Raw genomic sequence first — 12,022 nt, 5'->3', positions numbered from 1 at the left:
TAGAAAATGTGGGGAAAATAGCATTTCATTTTTTCTGACCTGATTGAATGTACTTCAATGATACCTAAGCCTGGAAAATTGCTGTACCATATCTAATTTGGATTCATGTGTAAAAACGCGTCAGTGGAACACCCCCCACCCCCTTCCTCGTGCGCTCACATCTTTTCCAACATGCTCGTGCGGTCTCTCTGAATCTCCGCGTCCCACTAAAGAGCAAATCATCGAGCTCAGCTGATCACACGGCACCCTTGCACCCGCGCTGCTCACAGTCACACGGAGTCATCACGCAGTGGGAGCGAGCTGCACAAGAACAAGTGCAGGAGACCAGAGACAACAAAGTCCACGCTGGTGTGTTTCTGACGGACAGTCCCCGGGTTTCCCCTGAGGAACGAGTCTCTACTTTTTCAGAAGACTGATAGAAGGAGACAAACAGCCAACTCGGAGCATGAAGAAGACTCCAAACTCAGGTACTGTTTTGTTTTGTTGTTCAAAGTGAAAGCTGGTTTACTCTTCGATGCTAGCCAACTCAGTCAAAAGTCACGTGATTCGAAAATCCTGTTAATTATGAATTATGCATTAAGTGTGACCTACATTTAGCAGGGGCTTGGGACTCATATAACTACTTTTGATGATGATTTTGTGAGTTATGCCACAGAATACCACAAATTATTGGAAAATATTCCTCATTTGGCTTTTTTGTTGTTGTTGTTTTCATAAAACACTTCCTGAAAAATGAAACAAACAGCAACTTAGTCTAAAATGTGATTCAGAAACATTTTCTTTTCAAGATTTAACAAACCACAGCACGATTATTCTGAATATCAGCACAGCAAACTGCCATAGATGTGAACTGTCAACAACCTCCAGTGTGATATTTACTTCAAACAATGTTTTGAAAAGCAAATTTCTTTAGAAATGATAAATATTATCCTGAACTTGTGCACAGAAGAGATTCATGTAGCAGGAAGTCCCTGTGCTGTCGTGCTGAACATCAGCGAACTCTCATCCAGTCACACTGAGTCAGAAATCAGCGATGTATGCATCCTTTCATCTTGTGTTTCTTTTTATCCCTTTCCAACTTGACAAACTTTCACTTAGTGCTCACCCACTTTCTGGTTTGAGCCAGTTTATTTTGCAGCTGAGTGTACAGCACCCATGGGAGCACCTCAGGGTCCCCTGGCTATTAAAGTCTGATGTGCATCATCATCTGTCGTTCTCAGCCTGACCCTCTGTATGGATGCACTGGCCCCTTCGGGCTGCACTCTCTGCTGTGTGTGTGTATGAGTGTGAGTGTGTGTGGCTTTCAAAAACATTTTAGACATTTGCTTGCTCATGATGTCTGTGTACACACTTTTGTGCGTGCTTGCTCATGTGTGCGCCTGTATTGTAAATGCGTGACACAATATAGTGCGTGATTAAGTGTGTGTATTTGTGTTACACAACACCTCTCAGGCTTTGCCCAGGCCCCATCTGTGCGTCCTGACTCTTTTTGAACATTTAGGCAGACATACTTTTCTCCTGGGAGAGAAACAGAGTGCTGTGGATGAAACAGACCCAGAAATGTAGAACAAGCTGGTTCTGGAGAGACTTGTGTTGAAAACAGGGTAAATGTTTTAAAGTTTGGAAGAGAAAAGGTGCCATGTTGCAGATAGGTTTGAGTTATGAGCACAGGGTGTGTGGCTGTAAAACAAAGCTGCAGCTCAAAACTGAAAACACTACCGTCATTTCCGTGTTTTCTCGGTGACTCCAGATTGGGATTATCAATAAGCGTGCATGACATCTATCACAAATACAGCAGCAGTCTGGAGCCTTAAAGTGATACTCTGGGATGGAACAAGTTGGGTCCTATCACAAGGTTTGGGGCAGAAATTACCCCTACAGCAGTGTTTTTGTGCAGCAGAAGCCCAGGGCACTCACACCAAACACCCCCTTCCTGCTCGTCTGCTGGTTTCCTCTGCACTCAGACGGGGCCATATTTTACTTGACCAAAAACACAAATAAACGGACTCCCACTCCCGGGCTTTTGAAAAATTTGATATCGGTCTGCATTCACGCTTTATTCAGAGAATTTTCAGTGCGTTACCTTCACATAAAAACACTGCTAAATAAGGCTCTAGTTCTCATCGTGTCTCTTCGTCCTGGAAGACTACCTGCGTTTGTTTTTATCTGGCACGCCGTGCGCGCGGACTGATACACTAAGCGGCGAGCGCCTCGTAGCCAGCTGTGGCTCTGCAGCGGAGGTAGCGCCGTGTTATGACACGATGAGAACTAGAGCCTTACTTAGCGGTGTTTTTGTGTAAATGTAACGCGCTGAAAATTCTCTAAATAAAGTGTGAATGCAGACCAATATCAGATTTTTTCGGTGGGAGTCCGTTTATTTGTGTTTTTGGTCAAGTAAAATATGGCCCCGTCTGAGTGCAGAGGAAACCAGCAGACGAGCAGGAAGGGGGTCTTTGGTGTGAGTGCCCTGGGCTTCTGCTGCACGCAAACACTGCTGTAGGGGTAATTTCTGCCCTAAACCTTGTGATAGGACACAACTTGTTCCATCCCGGAGTATCACTTTAAGGGGTCAGCACTTGACCCTTTTAATGAATAGAAATCTGGGAAGGGTAAACTTAGAGGTGAGAGATTCTTTGAGGAGTCTTATCATTAACTGTCAGCTTTTATCTCTGGAGATCCTCAAGGCTGCACCTCTACTGACACAACACCAATACACAAACACCCTCAGACTTTGCACATTTTTATCCCATTGTATCATTCTATCATCTTAACTTATCATAAAATATTATATTGTATCGTAATGAATTGCATTGTAACTTGTCATATTGTATTTTATCAAATCTTACTGTAGTGTATCTCAACACATCATATCCATAGACTGTATCAAACATAGGTGTAGTCTGTGCTATGTCACGTCTGTTCCTGATGTAGAGTAATAATGCTAATTGTCAGCGGAGGTCATATTGGACTCAAGAGGCTGAAGGGCGCCTGTCCGTGACCTGAGCTGTGTCTCTGATTGGACAAACTCGAGATCTTAATGCCTTTCAAGCTGCTAAGTTGAAGAAAAAAAAATCACTCTCTGTTTATTTAACCTTTATTTAACTAGGTAAAGGCCCATTGAGGTCAAGACCTCTTTCACAAGGATGACCTGGCCAAGAGAGGCAGCAGTACATCATCTGTATCGACTGGTGTTTGCCCGAAAATCAAACATCAGATATAGGCAAACACTCTGATATCCACAGATAAAATTATCCAATAAAGACCCGACCTTTGCGCCATAAACTGAAGCTAATATGTTTTATATTATTTTAATTGTTTGCACCTTTCTGTTACAAAGTGCTTGTTGCTCATAGAATTGTGCAGTGTAAAAGGAACCCACGTAATTATTTAAGTTCTGATTAGGGATTGAAGCTGTATCTTGTTTTTGCACTTTTTGTGATTTTGTTTTCACAGTTCAGATTGAGTAGTCACATATTTGGCTCCTGTTTTTTGTTAAATTTGAGTTGAAGCAGCAGTCTGTAAGGTATTGGTGATCGGCCCATCCTTACATATGAAACTTATCTTATATTTCAGCCAGCCATTGTTGCTTTTTGCTCTGAGACCTGAAACTCAGCACACTTTATTGGTTGTTAAAGTTAAAACATAACGATTTTATTGTTTCACAGGTATTGTACAATGATTTTCAATAAAATAAGACTGGAACATTGAAGGTATATGCTGTCAGTTATAAAAAATAAAAAATAATAATCGGTATTGGCCCAAACCAGTATCGGCAGGTCAGGCTTTTTAAAGATTGGTGATCGGCCAGAAAATTGTGTTCGGTGCACCCCTATTTGAAAGTAATTGTAATAAATAAATATGCAGTTTTAGATATTAACATTTGTTCTTATTTTGCACAAGAAATGAATGATACATAACCAATGTGATACCAGTATGCTCCATGATACTGTGCGCTTCTTCAAATACAGGAGAAAGTTGATGATTTTGGCATTTAGGTATGTGAAAAAAATATCGGTATTGGTCATCGGTTGAATGAGTATGTGATATCGACAAAAAATCCAATATCGTGCATCTCAAGTTTCCAGTCTTGTTGCATTGTATCTTATCTGATATATTGCATACTATTGTTTCAGATTCTATTATTTGTATGGTATCGTATCATATCAAATTGTATGGTGTCGTTTTGGTTTATTTCTTTTCTCTCATTTTGTTTTGTGTTCTTGTCGTGGTGTGGGATATCGTATGGTATCCTCTGATTTTGTATGGTGTCATATTGTAAAGGAGCATTTGTTATCTTACATCATTTTATATCACTTCACATAGTGTCATAACATAACATATTGTACCATACTGCAGTGAGTATTTTACTGTATCATATTGTAACATACTGTATCATGTGCTTTAGAATGATTTCATAAAATGTCAGACCCTATTGTATTTATTAACATATTATTTGATATAATTATATGATATGTCACATCACATAACACTTTTTATATGTTTTTTTTTCCTTATCACATCATATCATTAACGGCCCAGCGATTTCCACACTCAGTTCAAATAAAGTTAACAGTCCAGCGTGCCTGAAGATAAAAAGTCTATCACTTCAATCTGAATAATGTCAACTTCTCTACCTCTGAGGCCTTGATACACCTCATCACTGGATTCATTTGTGCTTTAATATTTCTCCAGGAAATCACAAACCATAACCATGAGACCAGGCAACTTTCTCACCTCTTCATTTCAAGGCTCACACATAAGAGTTTCTGGCACCTTCTTCCAGCAGCATCTTGACCTCAAGGTGTCAGATTCTCTTCTGGCAGGAGCATTTCATGGCTGAACTGAGAGGGAACCCAATTAGCTGGTCTAAAATAAGATGCTTTCAAACAGCAGTATTTTTAGTCTCCATATCCTGATTTTACATATTTTTGCAGCAATCAATATATGCTTATACATTCTTATAGATGTCTAAATGTTTCCATACAACTTCAAAGTCCTGCATTTATCCTGCACAACTTTTTTTTAAACATAGTTTTTGGGAGCAGTGCATCAGATCCATCCTCTCTCCAGTGATTCGTGCTTAATTCTGCCCTGGGAGCATCTTGTTGTCCCCTGGCTCCCATTTAGAGTCCAGTGAGACCTGGAGCTTGTTTTTGGGGGCTTAATGAACTGGATGTACCCATGTTGTTATGTGGTTTTAAAGTAAAGTGACCCTGAATGAACAGAGAGACCCAGTGGAGTAAATACACCATTATCCTTTTTTTTCCCCTATCTCCCCACGCATGAGAGATCCCAGTCAGCTGTATATTCTCCACAGGCTCGTCCTCAGCTTGAATAGACTGCTTTGTGCTGAACATTTGCTGCGAGCTGGTTGCTTAGATTTGTTAAAGACTTCCTTCTTAATATCAGATTTTAGAAGTAACTTACAGATGTCACGCAAGCAAAGACAACTTATTTTCCCGTAAAGTAATCGTGTTTAACTTCGTAAAAATCAAACACTGAGAACCACATCACTGTATGTCATGGGGGGACATTCTCATGGTTGCCAGCTTTAAAAGGAAATGACTAATTACTACAATGACTCAATATCTCAGTGCTGTGTGCAGCAGAGAAGGAGGGACGGCCAGGATTAAGCCTGACAGATTAGACGTAGTGGGAGCATTGCAGACTCTGGCCCACACACGACAAGCCTTGACTCAGCTGTATTTCACTTTAGATTGGGATGTTGTGATCATTAAAAAGAAAATAATACTTAATCAAGTATTTATTTTAAGTTAGACCTTTAAGATAATTCATTTTTCTCGGAACCAAGCTGCAATGATGAATACTTTTATGTCAGGGGAGTCAAAACTTTTTTCAAAAAAGGTAACATTTGACTTCGTGAAAATAACCAAGGACCAGCAACTCTTATGAATGCTCTATTTGTTAATTTTTTCTTTTCTTTAAAAATTAGTCATTGTCAAACATCCTTTTTCCATAATTACAGACTGATGAGATCAAACCTCACCTGTCCCTCAGGTGTCTCTTGATACCATATGATAAGTGCTCAGTTTTCTGCAGTGTTACGTGCTACGTAAACGTCAACAAACTCTTCAGGAAAATTTTTTCCACTAGGGGGCAATATGGGGAATCTAATAATAATAATAATAATAATAATAATAATAATAATAATAATAATAATAATAATAATAATAATAATAAACTTTATTTATATAGCACTTTTAAAAACAAAGTTACTTTACATCATAAAAGCAACCAGTAAAAAGAAATAGAAGAGAAGAAGTGAAAGAGAGGTGTGTCAGGATCTTTTATGGTAGGATCAGTATCTGGATTTTATCCAGATTATTTTTCATATTCAGACTATTTTGACCTGCAAACAACATTTTTAACTCTCAAATATTTCTAAGTCTGCGTTCTAGATTACTTTTACTATCTCTTCTTGTGTCTTCTAAGGTGTTTTTTGAACTCTGAATGTGATGTTCATGAAACACATTTTCACATCATGATAGATATTGGTACAGTCATTTCAAGGTGTCAGCTGTAAGAGTCATTGAGTTTCTGCAGAATGCGCAGAGCTGTAGCTTCATACAAGCAGCTTAACCACATTCCAAATGTAGTTTAGTGAGACTTTACTAGATATACTAGATTGGTTTCTGGCCTTTATAAAAAATGCAAATGTACACATATTTAACAACATGGTTTTATGATAACATTAGACAGAGTAATGATGAGACGGTGTCAGAGCGGTTACTGGAGGTTGTAAGTGGACAGGAAATAAGGGCCTCAATCGAGCTTTTCTTGGTTAACAAAGATTTAGGGCCAGTCTCAATGGTCATCTTTGCGCCTTTCCCTTTGTTTTAACCCTTCAGCTACCCCTTTCCCTTGGCCCCTTTGTTTTTAATGCGGTTTTAATGTCAGACACCACCACAATGCACTGCATCAGAAGTAACGAGACAGCTAAACCATGAAAAGTGAACTCTGCACTGTTCAGGAGCTATATTATGTAGCTTCTCAATACCATAATGTTCCCCTTTCATAGCATATGTAGCTGAATGCAGCTCCTGAATGCAGCTTATCTGTCCAATCACTCATGAAACGCAGTCTAACCCAGTGAAGTCTGACAGTGGTGAAGCTATTATAAGCCCTAGCTGTAGCTATAGCAGCGCTAGGTAGGTTGTTATAACGAGCGATTTGAAAATGAAACCATGAGTTCAAAACATGGCTAATATTACCTTGTAAAATGCCTAGGTTGGATACCTAGGCTATCCCTGCATTGTTGTTTGTTTGTGTTTTTTTTCTTTGTTGTATATCTTTTTATGGACCTATCTGAGTCTGAAATAAAGTCTATCTATCTATCTATCTATCTATCTATCTATCTATCTATCTATCTATCTATCTATCTATCTATCTATCTATCTATGTGAAGTAGCAAAACATTGGATATCTGATTAAAAACTATTGGTATCATGGGAAATTTGTATTACCCCTTGGTTTCAAGTGAGGTCTTGGTTTGTCTTCATTCCAAGGGCCGTGTAACCCTTTCCCTTGATCTTGCAGAGAATTAGGACACTCCTTCGCTACGTGTGTACGTGCAAAACCAGGGGCTAACCCCCTAAATTCCACAGCGCGTGATGCGCAGCGCAGCACCCTTGAAACGTGCTGCGGCGCACTTAGCTTCCACTATAATTTCCTAATTTCCTCTTCATCATCAGTCAATCTGGCAGCTCTTATTTTGTCTGTGACAGCAGCAGTCATATGTACTGTTTACTAGGAATGCACCGATCCGATCCTGGTATTGGGTATCAGCGCCGATCCAGCCCCTCAAAGCTGGATCGGTTATGTGGGAAAGGATCCGTCCAAACTTGACACTAAGGCTAAACTATGATTAAGTCTACAAGGTTTAAAATTTGATCATCGAATAGACATTTCCATAACTTCCTAAGCATTTTTTAACCAAACTCCTGTTAAACATTTAAACAGTTATAGTTTAAACAAATAACAACTTCAGTAATTCCATGTGTACTAATTTTTGTCTTTAACTTAAAACATTACCCGTCTTATCCCACAGTAGAGCATGCAGGTTATTATTCAATACTGGTGTCGGATCAGGACTGGTATTGGTATTGTGCCCAGGTATTGTGTTGGAACCAGAAAAGCTGAATCGGTACATCCCTTCTGTTCACCATCATTTGTTGATTATCAAGAAAATATTGACCATGGTATGTGTCAAGAGGTGGAAGAGACCAAAAACAGAGCTGAAATACAGGGAATATCATGTGTATATCTGTGTATGTGTGTCCGCTCATGCCAATATAACTTCACACATTACAAGCTGAGGTCAAACTGGTTGTAGACAAGAGCAGTTATGCGTTGGTTCAGCTCCAGGGTTAATCGTGCACCCTATGGAAAAAGCGTGCCTGCAGCTGGCTTGGGTTCAACTCCAACCTGGGGCTTTTGTCGCCTGTCATTCCCTGTTCTATCTTTCCAGATTCGTGCTCTATCCACTGTCCTGTCCTCTAAATATAGGCATAAAAAGCTAATGAACAAAATGTCTGATTTGATTAAACCAGTTTCTCAAAATGCCTACAGCACAAAAAACTGCAGAATCCACCATGTCATCCATCCTCCCACTAAAACACACCAGCAGATCCCAAAGAGAAGCTGCAGATGATGGGAGTCAATACAGCTCTTTCTTTCTCTTCAACAATGGTTCCTCAGTGACAGACGAGCTGGATTCCCTTCAGTCTGACTCATTCATTGGCCTGGACTGCCACCACGCTCACTACTGCTCCCTGTGATACTAAAGCTGTCTTTATCACTCCAGTAATCGTCTAATTCACTACCTCAGAGTCAGGCTGCCAAGTTCTCCAGTTCGTATAATCCTTATCTTTACAGAGCAGCTGCTTGCCTCGCTGAGTATTAGACTGTCTCTATCAGAGGTATAAAGTTCCAGCTTTAGTAAATGAGGGTTTAAAAAAGTTCCTGTCAGTGGAGGAACTGAACTTTTTCCCCTCAGACAAACTTTCCCTCAGCTAATAGCCTGATCCTATTCCTCCCACTACAGGAAGTGACACGTGGTCTTTTTTTTCTCTCATGTCAGAGTTTTTTCTCTAATCACAGCTGTAATCCAGATCTGATTGAACTGTAGGATCCGATGTGCTGACCCATCCTTCAACAATGAATTCTTACACGACGGAGACCTCGCTTCACGCTGAATAGCCCCACCACCTCGTGAGCACATGCACGCACAACTATGACATCATCCGCCAGTGAGTGGTTCGGAGTAAGGCTATAAATAGAGTTGGAGCACGATGACGTTTTAGCTTAACAAAGCCCCCTCCACCCCTTGTGAATAACATAAGGACGAAAAGAGGCCATGTCACTGCTGCTTATGGTGATGAGCAGCCAGTCAGTCGTAAAATGATTCTGCCGCATGTTCATTAAAGACACACCTGATGTTACAAGCAGCTGCCATTAAAACACAGGATGATACAAAATCATTGTTATTCTGTAGTGATGGTTTTGTCACATGAAATATAAATATCCAATTTCAACCATAAGACAAAAAAGTAATTTGTTTCTGGACATTAAAAAGGCAAATATGACATCTGAATTGCTTATGAAGACTAAATTAAATATTTTTCCTAAACAGATGGATTTTTGTTACTCTTTATAAGCAATAAAGGCATTTTTCTGCCCTGTACCTGTTCATAGCTTTAAAATTTTCCAGAAATGCAGAGATTTAGTTCCTCATTGAAGAGAACTAGGGCCATTGAAAAAAAAGTCCAAATTGTTTTTTATTACTATGTTTTCCTGAAAAAAAAAAAAGTCAGAACTCTGACTTCAATCTTAGAATTCTGAGAAGAAAGTCAACTTTTTTTAACCTCACAGTTCACTGTGCTTGAGTATACTTGCTTGAGCACACTTCAACCCTAAAGCCCAGATGTTTTAGCCAGTGTGGTCGCAAGCGTGGACAGTTCACTTCATGCACGAGCAAAAGCATACAGATAGCGCATATGATCCATGACCCATGATTGCCCCTCGACAGTAATTTTAAACAATAGCGGGTTGTTAGAGGGCTGAGTTGGACCGAAACAATTTTTACATCAACCAAAGTGTCCTCTTTGTCTCATGATGAGACTGCGCTTCATATAAACAGACGCTTCACGATGACGAAGGTGAGCCATGCATGTGTGTGATACCCGCTAAAGTTTGGAGTAGTCCATAGTGGAGTAGTGTGCCTGCGAACGGCGCCTGGGGTACAGCCATAGACTTTAAAAAAAAATGGATGTCCGCTTGCTTGGCTCGAAGTGAGGTCTCCACAAAAACTGCTCCCCCTGGTGACTGGCTGCAGAATAGGTTAAAAAACCCGGCTTTCCAGCCATTCCAGATGGGCTGTGGTCAAACTTTAAAAAAATTATTACAGCTCGTAGAAATGTTTCTCACGTCCGATTGTTGTGGTGATTTGAAGATAGTATTTGGCTGTCTTGAATCCAAGTCCTCTTTTTTCTAAAAAAAAATTTGTTTTCATTAGTTATTCGAGGTTAAAAACGCAGCTTTACGTAACGTTTAACAATGATTGGCAGCTGCCGTTCTCGTGTATTTTTGTCGGGGGTTGTAAAATATGTTGGGAGTTAGAGTCAGGAAGTGATTGAACTCTCGAAAGAAAAAAAGAAATATTATTTTTGTCACCCAGCTCCACTCAAATCTGACAAAATAAAAGCTCGGAGCCACGCTGTCCACTCTATATACAGTCTATGGGTACCGCACAGCTTGGATGGCCAGTGTGACTGCACTCTAAGACATTTTTTTTGACTTATCAGGTAAATGTGGCATTTATGGATTAGTTTAACATAAAACATTAGAGATTAGTGTAAAATCACTAACTTTCAAACTTTGAAACAAAGTCATCAAAAATAGTAGAATACTATCACTTGCACATAACTGTATATCATAATATTTCTTTTACCTCAGCTCTTTTGAAATAGAAGGATTGACAGAAAATCCCTGCAGGGTCCACAAGTCTGGCGGTCATCGTGGAGTCAGAGAAAAAAATGTAATTGCAGTTACAACGACTGACCACTGAATGAACCTGAATGGAGTGGAGCAGCAGAGAGCAATCTAGAGGCTGATGTGCAGTTCTACCATAGAAACCATTGTATTTAGGAGAAAATGGCTTTTTAACAGCTGTCCACTTCAGGGACCACTGTTTGCCCATATAAGGACATGGTCAACTTTTGTGTTCGTAGTTTCCAATAAGACCACTGCTGACGATAGGCTTTAAAACTCTGTATCAGAAACAAATGGGTGATGTCATGGAGGCTATGTCCATTTATTTATCATACAGTCAATCTAAGAGTAGTAGAACCAGCAACTTCAGCCACAACAATGGAGTTGATGATGGGATACAATGCCTCAGAGCAAACTGTTAGCTACACATGACATTGAATTTCTGATTAAAAACACTTGATTTAAGACAAACTAGTGTTTTAGTGTTTATAAGTTCTGCTGTTGCATCGAACCTCATGTTGCTTTGCTCTCCAGTGCCTGTTTTCCTGTTTTCAGGCAAAGCTTGCTACTCCCCAATACCATCAAATTGACAGGTGTAGTTGGCTAATGTTAGCTTAGCACATGGTTTAGTGGTTTAGTTGCCCTTATGATTGATTCTTATATTGCCATAATGTCCTTTTCTATTAGCAACAAAAGAGTATTACAAACTGTTTTAAAAATCTCTGGAGCCTGATCAGAAAAACTGTGGCACTAATGAATAAAACACGTCCAGTGCTGCTAGTGCTCACTCAGTCTTTTTTTTTATTTGAGACCAGCTTTATCGCCAAAGTCCACACAAGCAGAGATAACCACAGAGATCATATATTAGAGCTTTCTCTGTGTGTGTCTACGTATATCTGTGTATAAGTGTGTGTGTGTGGAGTGTGTGTAGACTGAGTCGGAGTTGTGGATTTAGACATCAGGAGCTTGGCATGTTGATTACAGAGGTCTGAAGCCACGAGGAACCACAGGA

General features: G+C 39.8%; 1 protein-coding gene across 1 annotated transcript in view; it reads left to right on the top strand.

Annotated features, from left to right (window-relative positions):
• The first annotated feature begins 261 nt into the window (after window positions 1–261).
• The window catches only part of septin9b (septin 9b), a 113,969-nt gene continuing 102,208 nt past the window's right edge, over window positions 262–12,022 (top strand). The window contains exon 1 of the mRNA XM_074687195.1: window positions 262–467. Coding sequence (XP_074543296.1) covers window positions 446–467 — 22 coding nt within the window. The 5' untranslated portion in view covers window positions 262–445. The remainder of the gene's footprint in view (window positions 468–12,022) is intronic.

This window comes from Halichoeres trimaculatus, unplaced genomic scaffold (assembly GCF_033239565.1).
Source record: "Halichoeres trimaculatus isolate MK-OKI-2021-1 unplaced genomic scaffold, fHalTri1.1 fHalTri1_scaffold_2, whole genome shotgun sequence".
NCBI classification, from domain to species: Eukaryota; Metazoa; Chordata; class Actinopteri; order Labriformes; family Labridae; genus Halichoeres; species Halichoeres trimaculatus.
Note: the sequence above shows the minus strand (reverse complement) of the source record. Positions and strands in the feature narration are given on the sequence as shown.